General features: G+C 41.5%; 1 protein-coding gene across 3 annotated transcripts in view; it reads right to left on the minus strand.

The window, feature by feature from the left end:
- LOC105922340 (platelet-derived growth factor receptor beta) overlaps positions 1-18,736 on the minus strand; it is a 36,336-nt gene that overhangs the window by 15,643 nt on the left and 1,957 nt on the right. For 2 of the 3 annotated variants that reach the window (XM_036133208.1, XM_036133205.1), the window contains exons 2-6: positions 17,723-17,790; positions 17,118-17,212; positions 16,846-17,044; positions 15,745-16,005; positions 1,047-1,177 (exon numbers count right to left, since the gene is read on the minus strand). In XM_036133208.1, coding sequence (XP_035989101.1) covers positions 1,047-1,177; positions 15,745-16,005; positions 16,846-17,044; positions 17,118-17,212; positions 17,723-17,780 — 744 coding nt within the window. In that variant the 5' untranslated portion in view covers positions 17,781-17,790. Of the gene's footprint in view, positions 1-1,046; positions 1,178-3,084; positions 3,147-15,744; positions 16,006-16,845; positions 17,045-17,117; positions 17,213-17,722; positions 17,791-18,736 lie in introns of all 3 variants that reach the window. The other variant, XM_036133207.1, reaches the window with a different exon arrangement.

Below are 18,736 nucleotides of genomic sequence, written 5' to 3' on the forward strand. Positions count from 1 at the left end.
AACATTTACAAAGTAATGACCTACTTGAGGAGTTTCAGTCAGGCTTCAGAGCTCATCATAGCACTGAAACAGCTCTGGTGAAGGTCACTAATGATATTCTCTTGGCCTCAGATAATGGACTTGTGTCTATACTTGTCCTGTTAGATCTCAGCGCTGCATTTGATACAGTTGATCACAATATTCTCCTACAAAGACTTGAGCATACTGTAGGGATTAAGGGAAAAGCATTAGGCTGGTTTAAATCTTATTTGTCGGACAGATTCCAGTTTGTTCATGTTAATAATAAATCTTCCTCAAACTCTAGGGTCACCTGTGGAGTACCACAGGGTTCAGTCCTTGGACCAATTCTATTTACTATATATATGCTTCTGATTGGCAAAATTATCAGACAGCATGGGATTAATTTCCACTGTTATGCTGATGACACTCAGCTATATTTATCCATAAATCCTGATGAATCCAATCAATTACTTCGACTGCAGTCATGTCTTGATGACATCAAAAGCTGGATGACTTTAAATTTCCTGCATTTAAATTCTGACAAGACAGAAGATGTAATCTTTCAATCAATCAATCAAAGTCTTGGACCAGAGTCCTCAAAAAATAAACTTCTTAATCAATCACTTAATCTGGATGGCATTAACCTGGCCTCTGGTAATAAAGTTAAAAATCTTGGTGTTATTTTTGACCAAGACATGTCATTTAAATCCCATATTAAACAGGTTTCCAGAGTTTCCTTTTTTCACCTCAGGAATATCGCCAAAATTAGAAACATTCTGTCCAGGAGTGATGCTGAAAAACTAGTCCATGCATTTGTTACTTCAAGGCTGGACTATTGTAATTCTTTACTATCAGGAAGTCCACAAAATGCAGTTCAAAGCCTTCAGCTGATCCAAAATGCTGCAGCAAGAATTCTGATGAAAATTAAATTGCTCTCATATCATGTTTTTGTATCGTCTTATCGTATTTGTGATTTAATGTGTGTGTAATAACTGTTTAAATGCACTGTTCTTAAAGTGCTTGATAAACAAAGTTAACGTGGCTACCTGTCTGCGGGGGAAGTTCCAGGAGAAGAATACCATGTCCACATCTCTGACAGAGCAGTTTACGGTCAAAACCTCCCCCTGCTTGAGAACCTGGCTGGACACAGAGAGCTCCACATCCATGTCCGTAGAATCTGACACACAGACAGGGTAGAGAGGGACTGGGTTGTGGCTTTTTAGTTCCTCCCAACAAAAAAGAACATGTTCTCAGTTTTAGTTATTTATTTATTTTTCTTTATCAGGTCACTCTTCATACGTTCCTGTTAGATTCCATTCTCCTCCTTAGGTCATCAACACTCTCTCCATTGGTCTAAATTACCTTCACTATCCTCACCTGTGTTAATCGCCACCTGCTCTTCTCTTCCTCAACTCAACTCAACTCAAACTTTATTTATAAAGCACATTTAAAAACAACCGGGGTTGACCAAAGTGCTGTACAGATAAAAGATAAAAACTGAATGCTAAAATACATAAACACAATGCAAAAAGAAAAATTTAATGCAGATAAAAATATAATAGGATAAATGTTTCAATTTAAATAAAATATTAAAATAGATTATAATTTGCCAAATGTCCACCTAGACTTGATTAAAAGCCAGGGAAAAGAAATGTGTTTTTAGAGAGGATTTAAAAACCTCCAAGCAGCCTGCCGATCGAATATGCCAAGGCAAGTTATTCCAGAGTCTCGGTGCCGCTGCCATAAAGGCACGGTCACCTTTGGTTTTAAGTCTGGTTTTAGGCATGGCCAGTAGCAACTGATTAGAGGATCTCAGTGTTCTGGCCGGGACATGGATTCTGAGAAGCTCAGTCAAATACTGGGGGGCTAGACCATTAAGAGCTTTAAAAACAAACAATAAAATTTTAAAATCTATTCTAAAAACAACCGGAAGCCAGTGCAGCGAGGCTAGAACGGGTGATATGTGGTCACGTTTACGTGTGCCAGTAAGGAGACGGGCAGCTGCATTTTGTACCAAATGCAGACGGTGTAAAAGTGAGTGGTCCAAGCCAGCATATAATGAATTACAGTAATCTAATCTTGTATTAATAAAAGCATGGATTACAGTCTCCAGATCTCTGCGTGGCAGGTACCCTTTCACTTTTGATAAAATTCTTAACTGGTAAAAACTGTTTTTTACGACCGAGCTAACCTGGCGATCGAATTTCAACCTATCATCAAATATTACACCAAGATGTTTTACTGATGATCGAATGTTAGGTGTAAGAGGGCCCAAGGAGCCATGAGGAAAAACTGCTGGACTACAACCAAACGTAATAATTTCGGTCTTATTTTCATTTAGATTGAGGAAGTTTGAGGTCATCCAAGATTTTACATAATTTAAGCAGTCAGAAAATGACTGTACAGGGTTGTTGGATTTTGATACTAAAGGAAAGTAGATCTGAACATCATCAGCATAACAATGAAAAGAAAAATTATGTTTCCTGAAAATTGATCCTAATGGTAACATATATAGAAGAAAAAGAATAGGTCCAAGAATGGAGCCTTGGGGAACCCCAGAACTCAAAGGAGCTGAAGATGAGGTGAATTCACCTAGCTGCACAGAAAAGCTCCGATCAGTCAAATAAGACTGGAACCATGAGAGAGCAGATCCTGTAATGCCCACCCACTGCTCAAGTCGCGTTAAGAGGATCCCATGGTCCACAGTGTCAAAGGCAGCTGTAAGATCAAGGAGCACTAGCATAGCAGGATTTCCTGAGTCAACAGTCACCAATAAGTCATTAAAAACTCAACAGTGCTGTCTCAGTGCTATAAAAAGGTTTGAAGCCAGATTGAAATTTCTCATATATATATCATTGTCCACTAAGAATGATTGAATCTGGATAAAAAAAACACTTTCTCTAAAATTTTAGATAAAAACGGCAATTTAGAGATAGGCCTAAAGTTGGACAACACAGAGGGATCTAGATTTTTCTTTTTGATCAGAGGTTGTACAACAGCATGTTTAAGAGCAGTTGGGACACATCCGGTACTAAGAGAGGAATTAACAAATAAAAGTATGACAGAGCCCACCATAGTAAATATCTCTTTAAAAAGACGAGAGGGGATGCTGTCTGAGGGACAGTTTGTAGGTCGGAGATGCTGAACTATTCTGGCCAGTGAGGAGAGACACACAGGTTGAAACTGATCAAAAACAGCATTTAAAAGAGGAACGGTGAGGTCAAGGCTAGGGCCTACGGAAGAGAAGGCAGGTGGCCTAAGAGCAGATACTTTATCAATAAAATTTTTTAAAAAACTCTCACAAAGGGTAAGCGAAGGTACAACTGGGGAGTTATCACAAGGATTTACAAGAGAGTTAAAAATATTAAAAAGGACTTGAGGCTTCTTACTATTACAAGAGACAAGACTGGAAAAATATTCCATTTTTGCAACTCTAACAGCATTCTGATAGATGGACAGGTTTTCACGAAGGACTTCTTTAGAGACATGAAGCTTGTCTTTTTTCCACTTTCTCTCAGCGCGCCGGCATAAACGCCTGAGAGCGCGTGTGGAGTCATTAAGCCACGGTTCAGAAAGTGCTTTAGTGCGCTTTACTCTATAAGGTGCAACAGAATCAAGAATATCCGCACATACTGAATTAAAATTGCTTAAAAAATCTTCAGAGTTATAATGATGATGGCGGCGGCGGCGGCGGCAACAACAGCAGGAGCGTATCGTTTTGACAATGCCTCTTCTCGGACAAAACCTGATGTCTATAACACTACCTGCGGTAAAGTGATTGTGGAAGATGAGTTTTTACATTTTATCTCTGTTAAGATAAAAACACTGCCGCACGATGACATTGTTTTGTTGGCTACAAACAATTTTTCATCTGACTGGATTGAAGAATCCAAACGACTCCTATATGAACTGTGCCCAACAAAGCAGCGTAACATCAAACATAAGGGAGCGCAGAAAGACGTAAATAATGTAAAGGACTGTTTGAAGTTGTTAAACGAGCGTGGTGAGAATATTCCCCGTTTTGTTTCGCACTACCTGGACGACCTTCCACCTGTTGGTTTCGGCAACATTGATGCCTCGGCCCTGCTTGGTAGAATGGAGCGTCTAAGCCAGGAAGTCTCTGTACTAAGAGGAGCTATGGAAGCTCAGGCTACTGTGAGTGAAAATCTTGGACGAGCGACGGTGGATCTGGAGCGCCGGCTGACGAATATTGAACCACCACCTCATGAATCCAGTCGGGCTAATGAACCCGTGCATGGATCGACGCAGGCTGAGGCGGAATTGGAAGAGCTACGTGGGAAAGACGCTAAACCGCAGCAACCAGAAGACGCCTCCAATCAACAAGTCCTGTCTCCGGCTTGGAGTACTGTTTTGAGGAAAGGGAAGCAGAAGCCCCAGAAACCCTTGAAGGGAGCAGTATTATTGGAACATGGAACACAAAACCGTCAAAAGCGGGAGCAGCGCAAAGGAGGAATTATTGGCACTGACATAGCGGCTAATATCCCAGTGGTTAGAACCAAGCTGGTAAGTGTCTTTGCTACGAAATTCTCTCCCGACCTTGATGTTGATACTCTGAGTGCCTACCTAACTGAGAAACTGGGCAAATCGGTGACATGCAGGAAGATAGATTCGATGCGTAACCGATTTAGCTCGTTTCATATAACTGCAGAGTGCTCGGAAGTTGCTGAAATATACGATCCTAAACTCTGGCCATTGGGTGTGTATGTGCGTCGCTACTTTGAGGCGCGCAGACCAAAAAACGACAGCATCCGTTTGGCTCATATGTCAGAGACTGGTAGACTGCAGCAAGACAACGTACCTGCATCTGTAACACCGCAGATGAGCAACAGGCCACGCAGATCCCGATAAATAAATGACTGGTATTAATATTGTGTCATATAATGCGCGAGGTCTGCGTGTTGGACACAGTGAAACAGACAGAGCGCGTCGCCTTGTGGTGGACAAATTACTGGAGACTTGTGATATACTGTGTGTGCAGGAGACATTCTTAGCTAAACAGGACCTGGAGAAGTTGAATTGCATACACAAAGAATTTTACGGCGCTGGTGAATCCACTACCGACCTTAGCACCAGAATAATTCGGGGAAGGATAGCCGGTGGTGTTGCAATATTATGGCACAAAAAATATGATCAACTGGTTGAGGTGATTAGACTGGGTGTGGATTGGGCCATAGGGCTAAAATTTACTTGTGGAGACAAACTTTTTATTGTTTTAAACATATACACACCTTATGAATGTCCTCAAAACGAAGACGAATTTCTTAATAGATTGGCTTTTATTATGTCTTTTATGCAAGATAATCAATCTACTTGTTTTTTTATTGTGGGGGACTTAAATGCAGATGTTACAGATAAACATTCTACATTTGCTTCGCATTTAATGCAATTCTGTCACAGTAATGCCTTAATTCTTTCTAGTAAGGCACTTTTGCCTAGCAACAGTTACACATATATTAGTGAATCATGGCATACAACTTCCTGGTTAGATCATTGTATCTGTTCAGCTGATGCTCATGATTCCATTCTGGGAATTTGTGTCAATTATGACCTCGCCACTACTGACCATATACCATTCTCCTTATGTGTAAACATGAATTGCATACCTTCTGTTTTGCCTGTAGACTATAATATAAGTACAGGAAAAATAGCATGGGATAACTTGACTGAAAAAGATCTATCAGATTATTGCTATCGAACTAATGATATGTTCAGCAATATATATTTACCAAAGGGAGCAATCTCATGTCGTGATATGAATTGTAAAGACCCTCAACATGGTATTGAGTTATGTACTCTGTATGAGAATGTTGTGAAATCCCTTCTTATCTCAAGTAAGCCACTGCATAAAACCATCTCGCATAGCACCAAGCCGGGTTGGAACGACTATGTAAAAGAACATCATGCAGAGGCCAGAAGGGCTCTTAAAGCATGGGCTGACGCAGGTAAACAGAGACATGGTCCCTTGTTTGAATACAAAAAACAAGCAAATGCTAATTTTAAACATTCTTTAAGAATCATAAGGAGACATGAAAATACTATGAGGTCTGACTCTCTCGCTAGAAAGTTAGGAAATAATAATGTTAAGGACTTCTGGAAAGAAATAAAGAAAGTAAACAACTGTAAAACGTCACTTCCATCTACTATTGATGGTATTACTGGTGTAAAAGAAATCACTCAGTTATGGAAAGAGCACTACAGTACGCTATTTAATTGTGTCAAAAGCGATATTCCTGACATAGGAAACATTCACAGTAATGAGAATGTGACTGTATCCCCACAAGAAATATATCATACAATTATGACACTGAAAGACAATAAGGCCTGTGGGTTGGATAACATTTCCGTTGAGCATTTGAAAAATGCAAGTAAAAAACTCTGTGCATTACTCTCTATGTGTCTCACTAGCTGTCTAGTACATGGTCTGTTACCTAATTCAATGCTATCTGTCATTCTGGTACCTACCATTAAAGATAAAACTGGTAAGATTAGCTCCTTGGATAATTACCGACCCATAGCTTTAGCTAGTAGTTTATCGAAAGTTTTTGAAAGAGTCCTTCTAAATAGGCTGGAAGAGTTCTTTTTGACCTCTGAAAATCAATTCGGTTTTAAACCCAAACACGGTACAGACATGTGTATTTTTGTGCTACAGGAGATTTTAGATCTGTATAATTTGCACAACACTACAGTATTTATGTGTTTTATTGATGCTTCTAAAGCATTTGATCGCGTGAACCATCAAAAATTGTTTTGCAAGTTAGAAAACAGAGGTGTACCCAAATATCTAATTAGAATAATGGCCTATTGGTATGGCCATCAACTAATGTATGTCAAATGGGGTAACTCATTGTCTGACTCGTTTAATGTTGGTAATGGAGTAAGGCAGGGAAGTATATTGTCCCCTTACCTTTTTAACATTTACATGGATGAACTATCAAGGCGCCTGAATTGTTGTAAAACAGGCTGTGTAGTTGGTGACCGCATAATCAATCACATAATGTATGCGGATGATTTGGTAGTCTTATGCCCATATAGTGCTGGCCTTCAACAATTACTAAGGGTCTGTTCCCAATATGGATGTGATTTTGATGTCAAATACAATGCTAAGAAAAGCAATATCATGATTGTTAGAAGTAGATCAGATAAGCATCTGATAACCCCTGACTTCTCTTTATCTGGCATTGTCCTCAATATACGCAATGAAATTAAATATCTGGGACATTACATAACTGATGACCTATTTGATGATCGTGACATTCGTAGGCAGTATTGCATGATTTATGCTCAGGCTAATATTTTGATCAGAAAGTTTGGTATGTGTTCATCCTCTGTGAAGGTAGCTCTTTTTAAAGCTTTTTGCACTTCATTTTACACAGCCCATCTATGGCGAAGATATAAAAAAAGTAGCCTGCACAAACTTTATGTGGCATACAATGATGGCCTGAGGCTCCTACTTAAAGTGCCTAGATGGAGCAGTGCTAGCCACATGTTTGTACATACCGCTGTTTCCACATGTGCAGCTGCACTCAGGAATCTCATGTATAAATGTATGTGTAGATTATCTGTGTCATACAATAATATAATAGTAATTTTAGTGAACCCTGTTTTTAGTACAGTGAGATTTTTCTCAAGATTGTGGAAACATTGGCGTCATCATTTATTTGTGGCTCAGTGACTGTCATATTATTCCTTGTTTGTCTTTTTCTTTTTCTTTATCATTTGTTTTTTACTATGGACCTCTTTTGTGTCTGAAATAAAGATTGATTGATTGATTGATTGAAAAGCATGACAATCACCTAACGTGTCAAGAAGATCACCACGAACAGCATCATTAAACATAGTTGAAAACTGTGATGCAGTTTGAGTATTAATTATGCGCAACCGGTGCATAGGAGCACAGATTTTAGCCCGCGAACAAGGGATTGAAACAGTAAAAAGCACAGGCAAATGGTCAGAGATACAGGCCGATTCATAAATTTCATTAACACACACAGATAAATCATATGATAAAACTAAGTCTAAAATGTGCCCTTTTTCGTGAGTCGGCCTTTTAACACATTGAACAACATTAAAAGACTCAATGAGGTTTAAGAAGTCAGTGACCAGTGGTCTTGATTCACAACAGACGTGAATATTAAAATCTCCAGAAATAAGAAAATAATCATATTTCATAGTGGCTCCTGACAGAAAATCTGCAAAGTCACTGATGAAGTCCTTATTAAATTTTGGAGGGCGATAAATAACCGCAAACATAGCAGAGAGAGTGGAGAGTTGTAGCTCAAAGATTTGTAGTTCAAAACTGGAGTAGGTAGCGGAGGGAATTAGACGACACTGAAAGCTGGATTTGAACACCGAAGCCAGACCGCCACCTCTGCCGGTGCTCTGAGGGGAGCTGAGGAATGAACAGCCGGGAGGAAGAAGTTCAGAAAACGGTGTGGACTCACCGTCCCGAAGCCAAGTCTCTGTCAGGAGCATAAAGTCCAAATCCCGTGAGGTGAAGAAGTCATTCAGTAAAAACGTATTGTTTACCAGCGATCTGGTATTTAGTAAAGCCATGCGAAGATCGAGCTCCTCAGTAGCCGGTGACACAGCGCGTTTCAGCGGCCTAAGGAGATCAGGTGTAACGCCGCTTCTGCGGGCCCGGAGCTGACAGCACCAGCGTGGAACCTCCACTGGCAGAACGGAGGAAGTTGCAGGAAACTTCAGCAGAACCGGGCACAGGTTGCGCACTGTCGAACAGCCGGCGATTGAAGTAGTCAGTAGCTCAGGGAGGACAGGACGAATCCAACGGCCCCTCATATGCAGTACACGCTGCACCGCGGGGAAGTAGCGTCCGTCATGGATTAGACAAGCATCAGATCCTCCGACAAAAGTCGCCAGGTAAGCCTTGAATTTCACAATCACGCCACCTCGTTTTCCGCGTCTTCTAGAGCGCTTTTTCCGAGGAAGAGCACAGGGGAAACGCAGGAGGTGCACAGGTACTCCAGCAAACACAGGTGGGAGACTATGTGGGTTTCCCAATCTGGGTTTTAACAATAGCGACTCACTGAGAGCCTTAATGCTAAAAAGAGTCTGGCGATTATAAACAATCAAAGTGGAAACATCTTGGCAAAATACACACAGCAATAGTGTAACTGAAAATAGCATGCTGAGCAAACGAAGGAGATGAGGCTGACGGCTTGCCACCACAGGCGCCATCTTTCAACCTATATAGTCAACCAGTTCAGGCTCATTCAGTGTTAGGTCCTCTGTCAAGCAACCCCTGTTCTGGTTTCTGCCTTGTTCTTGTACCCTGCACCACCTGCCAGCCAGTACGTTTTGCCTTTTTTTAAACATATATTTTATATATTATTCTTAAAACACGGTATATAAAGAACAAAACAAAGCAGAAACAGTACGGGGGTGAGAAACAATTCACATTTCAAATCAAGTTCTTTGTTGATTAATTTATATCAAGTTAAATTAACAGCATTAAGGTTGTAGTTTTCAAAGAGCTGTAAGGCTGTGTTCAAGTGTCCCAGAATTTTTGGAGTTTGTTCCTTGAGGTAAATTTTATCTTCTCCAAAGCCACAATAGAGGTCAAACCACTGAACCAGTGAGACAGTCCACAAAGTCCTTGATCCTTCCAACACATTGCAATACAACACTTGGCTTCCAAAAGACCAATTTCCAACAGCACTTAGACATTTGCAATCGGTACAAAGTCTTTTGGGTATATATTCAGAATACACAATTTAGGATACAAAGGGATTGTAGAACCAGTAATTTCACTAAGTAAATCCAATATTTTTTAAAAAAAAAAGTCTTTCACCTTTGAGCACTCCCACGTACAATAGAATAAGGAGCCCCTTTCAATTCCACATTTGATACAGGTATCTGTTCAATTCAATTCAATTTTATTTATATAGCGGCAATTCATGAAACATGTCATCTCGAGAAACTTTACAAAGTCAAATTCAAGCAGATTATACGGATTGGTCAAAAATGTCCTATATAAGGGAACCAGTTAATTGCTTCAAAGTCCGGACAAGCAGCATTCACTCCTCCTGAAAGAGCGTAGAGCCACAGGGAGAGTCATCTGCATTGTTGATGGCTTTGCAGCAATCCCTCATACTGAGCATGCATGAAGCGACAGTGGAGAGGAAAGACAGAGCAGAGACACAGAAAGCTCAGAAGCTCACATTGACCCAGGAGTACTTTCTATGTTAGAGAAGACAGAGCAGAGACACAGAAAGCACAGAAGCTCACATTGACCCAGGAGTACTTTCTATGGTAGATGGTAATAGAGGATGATCTGCCTCCCCTGATGATGTCACAGCTAACAGAACATCAGACCAGGTGTACCTTCTATGAAGAGAAAAGAGGGAGAGCAAAAAGTTAAAAGCTGAAATAACAACAAACAATGCAGATTGTAGAGCAGTAGGAGAACTCAGCAGAGAGAGAGAAATAGACCCTGATGTCCTCCAGCAGCCTAAGCCTATAGCAGCATAACTATAGAGGTAGCTCAGGGTATGAGCCACTCTAACTATAAGCTTTGTCACAAAGGAAAGTTTTAAGATTAGTCTTAAAAGTAGACGGGGTGTCTGCCTCACGGACCAAAACTGGGAGTTGGTTCCACAGGAGAGGAGCCTGATAGCTAAAGGATCTGCCTCCCATTCTACTTTTAGAGACTCTAGGAACCACCAGCAGACCTGCAGTCTGAGAGCAAAGTGCTCTGTTAGGAACATACGGGGTAATCAGAGCTCTGATATATGATGGAGCTTGATTATTAAGGGCTTTATACGTTAGAAGGAGAATTTTAAATTCTATTCTTGATTTAACAGGAAGCCAATGAAGGGAAGCTAAAACAGGAGAAATATAATCCCTCTGGTTGATTTTCATCAGAACTCTTGCTGCAGCATTTTGGATCAGCTGAAGGCTTTGAACTGCATTTTGTGGACTTCCTGATAGTAAAGAATTACAATAGTCCAGCCTTGAAGTAACAAATGCATGGACTAGTTTTTCAGCATCACTCCTGGACAGAATGTTTCTAATTTTGGCGATATTCCTGAGGTGAAAAAAGGAAACTCTGGAAATCTGTTTAGTATGGGATTTAAATGACATGTCTTGGTCAAAAATAACACCAAGATTTTTTACTTTATTACCAGAGGCCAGGTTAATGCCATCCAGATTAAGTGATTGATTAAGAAGTTTATTTTTTGAGGACTCTGGTCCAAAGATTACATCTTCTGTCTTGTCAGAATTTAAATGCAGGAAATTTAAAGTCATCCAGCTTATGATGTCATCAAGACATGACTGCAGTCAAAGTAACTGATTGGATTCATCAGGATTTATGGATAAATATAGCTGAGTGTCATCAGCATAACAGTGGAAATTAATCCCATGCTGTCTGATAATTTTGCCAATCAGAAGCATATATATAGTAAATAGAATTGGTCCAAGGACTGAACCCTGTGGTACTCCACAGGTGACCCTAGAGTTTGAGGAAGATTTATTATTAACATAAACAAACTGGAATCTGTCCGACAGATCAGATTTAAACCAGCCTAATGCTTTTCCCTTAATCCCTACAGTATGCTCAAGTCTTTGTAGGAGAATATTGTGATCAACTGTATCAAATGCAGCGCTGAGATCTAACAGGACAAGTACAGACACAAGTCCATTATCTGTTAAAATAAAGCAATTATGTGGGGGTAATATACTGCCTGGTTAACCATTTGTATTGAAGGAGTCTGGATTGCACATTAATTGTCTGAGTTTGAGCTAGGGAGCATGATTCAAACCACTCATCCTCAGATATATCTACATTCCTCCATGCCACAAGTATGTTTAGAGAAGATCCTTGGAGGTATTCCTTAGCAATTTAGATAATACACAGACCTGACCTTTACCACGTAAGTTGTTAAATATCACGCCTTCAAGAGAGAAAAATAAAGGACGATTTAAGTTGCCTTGTATGGTTCTAATAAAATTAAAGATTTTCGAAACAATGCTTTGATGAGTTAGAAAAATGGTTTTAAGTTGCTCAAAAGACATTAGAGCGTTATTTTAATAAAGATCAGACACTGTCTTCAAACCCTAGTTAGTACAACTAGGGTTTATGGGGGGGGGGGTGTTAATTTGTCAAAATCGGGGTAAATTTATACATTTTTAATGTTTCCCCCAAGTAGTAATGTATATCATACCAAATTTTAATAGTATTTTTCAAAAATGGATTTTTGGTCTTTTAATACCTTCCTGTAAGCTGAATAAAGGTAGAAGTTAGGAAACCCAAGCAGTTGTCTGCTCATTAACAAAGTAAAACATCGCTGCTCTCCTCTGGGAAGCCCAAAAGTACCAAGTTAAATTTAGTTGTAAGACACAGAGCAGGGAGAGGCAAAGCCTAGGGTTCTTCTATTCCATATAAAGGTTTTATATAGCATGGAAGAAAGAAGATTAATTCCACCAAGAATCCTTCATTTTATTAATTTATTGTCTTTCAGTTTTATTTTAGAATAAATATTTTAAAGAAAAATAAGATGTGTAATGATTTTAATAAAGTTTATTTTTATTTTCGTGGGCATAACTGGTGACGTCATTTCCTCCTTCACCAGACCATTAATAATAATAATAATAATAACACATTTAATTTATACTGCACTTTCCATCAAAAGATCTCAAAGTACTACAGGTAAAAAAGAGAAAAGCATAAAAAAGTAAAAAAGCTATTTTAGAAGAGAGAGAAAAAACATTTAAAGGGGACCAAAAGCTTTGCTAAAAAGAAATGTTTTAAGGCTTTTTTTAAAACACTCAGTGGACTGAGGCGCCCTGAATGTGTCAGGGAGGCCATTCCACAGATGTGGGGCAGCAGCACTAAATGCCCCATCTCCCATTGTCCTCAGTCTGGTTCTGGGAATCTGGAGGAGGTCTGAGGGAGTGGAGCGAAGGGACCGGGTTGTCTTCTGTGGGTTGATAAGTTCTTTGGGGGGGGGGGGGGGGGGGGGGGGTTGGGGGTGCGGATGCATGCTTCTTCAGATATCCACCAAATTAAATTTACCATGGATTGCAAAATTTCTCTTCTTGATTGCTTATGGACACTATCAACTCCAGTTGACCTGTCAATTTATGGGTAGAGAGTGCAATTAAACAATGAGATGTCCAGGTAAAGATGCAAGGGACAAAAACACATTTCTAGAAAAATAAGGGGTGGTTATGATTATTACATCCATGTTAAGATTTAGTCTGTTAGATAGACAGATGGCTGCAGGAGATCCTTCCTGCATGCAGCCATGCTCCGCTCAATGCAGACGCTGCAATAACACGAGTTATGCCAACATTTCCATTCCCTTTGGGATTAACAATATATTTTTATTGAATTTAATAAAAAATGTAAAAAGTAAATTCACATTACAGTGATTATGTTATTTTTATACAATAAATGATTGAAATGTGTCCTTAATTCAAAATGTCTCTGTGGAGCTGACTGCACTTTCACATATTAATGATTCTGTAAAGGAAAACGTTTTCACATAGAGTTTAAGGTGAAGCTCTTTCCTGTTTTGAAGTTACCATTACATTGTAATCCTGATTAGTACCTCCAGCTGTGTTACACATTATAACCGTGGCACAGAGTCTACTCCAGACTGCCAGTGGTAGCTGGGACGCCTTCACACAGACACCAAATGAGAGCCAACATGTTCTTATATGAGGGTTTACTTAGACGTCAGGCTCGCCTGACAGGAATGAAGTAGATAGGGCCTGATATGGGAAAAGGATGAATTTAGGATATATCTGCTTGCACATTCCTAAAAATGGTTAAAGGCCCACCTTAAAGGTCAAGGAGGAAAAGGTAGCATGATAGTCTAGGTGTCTCACAGTAGCCAGAGCACGGTGTATCAGTGTGGTGAGGAGCTGATAGAGCTCCATATCAAAGGCAGGACTAACAGTCAGCATCATCAGGTCAGAACCAATCAGATAACTGCGGATGTGATGCAAAAACCTCCAAGCGACAGGCTCTTTCTTCAATTTGTAGTCCGTGAAACACGGCATGCCGTTGAGCAAACTCTCCAGTGACCAACATTTTGCTGCTTTTGTCTATAAAATCAAAGGATACATGATGAACTCACAGCTACTTTCATAATCCTCCAAAACAACAAGCAACATAAATCTGCGTATGCATCTTGACTGTTATGGAAGCAGAAAAGCGCTGCTGCATTATGGGTAATTCTGCCGGTTAGTGATGCATCGTAACGTCCCGCCTACCGCGCTGTGATTGGGCCAAAGGAAGTAGAGCCTCACTAACTGATTTAGGCTCCATGTCTGGCTGCCAGGCTACAGGCTAATGGCTCTACAATTTGACCAAAGTCCAAAACTGGACATGTATGGCCAAAAGTATTCCCACTCCCATCTAAATAATGGAAATCAGCTGTTCTAACCATTTTCATGGCAAAAGTTGTATAGAATCAAAAATCAGGTGTGCAGACAGTCTACAAACTACTTTATCTGAGATAACTCTCAGGAGTTTAGAGAACCTCAGCGTGGTTTTGTTAGACCAGGGCACCTGTAGCATTTTCTAAATATTCCACTGTCAGCTGTCCCTGGTACGACATATATTGTTAATCATCCACCTTAACCTTGTACATCTTGCAAGAATGTCATTCAAATACCATGCAATAAATTGCATTGCAATTGCAGCAAAGCCATGTACAATGCAGATGACTCTCCCTGTGGCTCTACGCTTCCCCAGGAGTGAATGCTGCTTGTTGGGACTTTGATGCAATCAACTGGTTTCCTTATATAGGACATTTTTGACCAATCTGTATAATCTGACCCAATCTGTATAATATTATTGAACTTGACTTTGTAAAGTGCCTTGAGATGACATGTTTCATGATTTGGCGCTATATAAATAAAATTGAATTGAATTGAATTGAATTGAATACCATATTCATTTATAAAGTACTTTACAAGAACAAAGGTCAAGAAAGTGCTGTACACATACAGCTAAAAATAACTAAGATTAAGAGACAAATAAAACACAGATAAGTTAAAATAGACGAACAAGATAGTTTGAAACAGTAAAAATGGTTAAAAATGTGAATAATTTAAAATAATAAATGAGAGTCAAACAGGCGTGTTTTAGAAAGAGTCTTGAACAATGAAGGAGAGGCAGACTGAAGGTCTAGACTCTTAAAACGTTGCCTTTCCCACTGCAGAGGAAGGATCATGGACTAAATGGAATGCAGCCTTCTATGATGGCAGCAGCCACCAACAGCAGAATACGTGACATTCTGCCGTTTCACTGAAATCTACTGCAAAACCAATAAATGCAAGATTTTCTAGGTTCCCTGAACAAAGATTATAAAAATGATTCATACTCCTCACTAGAGATGTCATCAGAATACATATAAATTCAGTTGTTTTCTTTTGGTCTTGAGTTTTCCACATGAAGCATCGGGAACGGCAGCCATGCTCTTTTTCACTGGGGGGAAACTTGATAGTCACATAACCTGGTTGCAAGCCAAAGTAAATCTATCACACGTTTTTCAGTGAGACTGGGTTACAGAGAGACAGACAGGACAACGACACAGACAGACAGACTATAGGATGGACAGACAGGGGCTGGCATACAGATGAGAGTGAGACAGATGGATGGTTGGGGTTCAGAGAGGAAGGAGCGGCGTTTGGCTGGGCTCAGAGCGATTCAGCCGTAACACACCTGTCCCAGGTGAGTGAGTGTGATCTTACCTAGGAGAGTGAAGACATGGAACACCTGGGACTGCGTCTCCTGGTGTCCGTCCACAGCCGTGCACACATATCCTGCGTCGTTCAGACGACCCGTGAAGCCCAGAGCTGGCTCATATCTCACCTCGGCCACCGCTCTTCTGCTGGGTCGCTCGAACAGAGAGACGTTGAGTTTTGGGTGGGACACCACACAGGGAATGGTACCTTCCTCTGTATGTTTGTACACCTGGGAGGCACTCTGTGAGACAAACCATTGTTCTGGACCTGAGGGGGAACCAAGGTACAACTTCAACGGTTAGAACAGCCGGACTGAACGTCAGATTCTTCACATCTCAACTACGTTTCCAACCAAAGAACAACCTGTTTGGGCCCGAATGAGTGGAGACATTTAATCACCGCTCAGTGGATGGACCTGTCCAACAGACAGAGAAGATGGCCACACCAAGTAGAGGACCATGTGACACCAAAGGACTTGATTTAGCCAGTCCGAATAAACATTTAGTTTCTGAGTATGGAAAACCTTCAGGATGGTGGAAAAGTTCTGTTCCTGATTTAAAGTGGGAGCAGTTCCTGCAGGAACCAGAGAAGCTGGCCAGGAGCTGGTCTGATGTTTGGTTGGATCCATCCTGGAGGCCCGGGAACCATCAGAAGATCTGGGTTTAGTATAAAACTCCAGATGAAGCGGTGATGGGTGGTTAGTGTAGGATGATGGACTTTCAGAGCAATTCTGCGGTATTTACATCGGATGACTGTTCCTGCAAACCTTCTCCTGCACATTAGACACCCATAAGATTCTCCTTCATCTAGGTTTGATGGACCTGGACCAGAGCTTCCTCAATCCAAGGCAGATCTTTTACCAGCTAATGAACTTTCAGTTGATCTGCTGGACCTTCTGTTATATCCTCTGAGCGAACCTTCTAGCTTCAGCTTGGTGTTAACCAGATGTTCTCTGCTCAGACAGAACTGACAAGAACACTCAAACACTGGTTCTGGTGCTTCTCCTCAGAACCACAGCAGAACCCTGCAGGTCTGATTTACCACAGGAGGGAAGCTATCAGATCCACCTGCAGGTGTTCTCTTCACCCATCTGCAGAGGACAGTTACCTTGTCCAGGTATGAAGACGTCCACAGCCCTGCTCTGATCAGCTGACGGCTCCTCACAGGTATACCTGCCAGAGTTCCTCCAGGTGGCGTTCAGGAACCGCAGGGTGCTGCTGGAGCCCTCATCCTCCACCACAACCCCAGGACCTCCATCAGAGCTCTGTGGTAAGCGCCACTTCACCTGACTCCACCCTGAACACACCTGAGGACACAGACAGGGGGCGCTACAGAGACACTCAGGCAGATCAGGTCAGAATCAGTCAGGTGATATTCACCACAGTGAAGTTGGACTGTGATTGGAGGAGAACTTCTGAGGAGGACGGTAACAGCTCCAGAGCCCCCCCACCTTTAGGACGGATTAGGACCACACCTGGACACAGACGGTCAGGACGGTTCACATGAGTTCACGGATTAATGAATGATGTGAAAGTGAAGCTAGACAGTCTGATGGTTTTCAAGTCTGCAGCTTAAATCTCCCAAATTCTGACAAATTCCCATCTAGACATTTATTTTGTTTATTTTATGTGTCATTGTTAGTCGTGCAGAATATCTGAGGCAGAGCTGAGAGGAAATCCAATCCCAGCAAAATGATTTCAGCTGCACAGATTAAGCCTGACCACAGCAGTCCTGCTCTCTGCTGCAGATCAGGACTGTTGGTGAAAATAAACCATAGAAGAGCGAAGCTACAACTCACTGAGCTCCACACCATCAGTTTAATCCAGTCTGTTTAACAGCAGCTTAATAAAAACAGGTTAACATATTATGGGAGTCTGGTTGGAGTCCCTCAGGGTTCAGACCATCAGGAAGAGTCACAGACAGGTAGCTGGACTCACCTGGTGGACGGCCAGGTGAGTTCTGGCCGGCCAATTCCAACACTCACCCAACAGGAAGTGCAGAAGGCTCAGACTTCCTGTCGCTCCTCTGATGGATGCACCCATGGCTGCTGTCCTGGAGACATTTCAGAATAAAAGTCTGTCATGGATCTGGTCATTCAGGTGTGAAGTGGAACGAGAAGCTGGGCCCACAGGTCCAATCATCAGAAGCTGAAGATGTTTCTCTGATGGTTCAGACTGAAACAGTCTGCTCATGGTGACAAACGAGAGCGTGAAGCTTGGGTTCCCTTTAAACCTCAAATCTATGTTAAACGTCAGCATTAAACCTGAACCTGATCAGATTTATTCAGTAACTTAATCTGATCGGTCTGAGCATCAATCTGTGCTCCAGTTAACGGACATGAACCACGGTGTGAGGCTCTGGCAGCATTTCAACCTGAAAACTCGGCTTAAACTTCCCGTTAGTCTGGGATTGCAGATCCGTTTAAACAAACCGGCTCAGAATCCATCCTTTAGCCAACAGCTCTGCTAACGTTAACGTCTAACTGGGCTCCATGTTGGGCTCCTGCTGATGTTGCTCGGATCAAGGCGGAGAATAATCTCTCTCTGAGGCTCTTTTCAGGTTCTGGTGTTTGTTCAGCTGAAGGGAAGAGGGAGCCGTCTGTGGAACCGGTGGAGCTCGCTCAAACTGATGCTTCAAACAGACGGCAATGAATTCCTCACTTTGTGACTCTGTGTGTTCAGTCGTCCAATTAGAGCTCGTGCTTATGGAGGCTCAGCCAATCACAGCAGACTCTGGGTGAAAGAGGAATGTGAGGCAGCCACAGAAGAAGAAAATAAACAGGAAGGTATTTCCTGAGGGCTGCGGCGAGCAGCCGAGCTTCCAGCCAATCAGAGAGCTGGAGCAGGAAGCCGTCTGATGTCAGTGTCATCAGTTCCTTCTCCTCAGGTTACCTGGACAGGTAACACTCTCCACAGCTGACCTGAGGGCCTCATGGGGCCAACAGATGCTGCAGGGCCCTAAGGACCTTAGCATATGGCCCTCATCAGTCTGCAACGTC

Source organism: Fundulus heteroclitus, unplaced genomic scaffold (genome assembly GCF_011125445.2).
Source record: "Fundulus heteroclitus isolate FHET01 unplaced genomic scaffold, MU-UCD_Fhet_4.1 scaffold_59, whole genome shotgun sequence".
Classification (NCBI taxonomy): Eukaryota; Metazoa; Chordata; class Actinopteri; order Cyprinodontiformes; family Fundulidae; genus Fundulus; species Fundulus heteroclitus.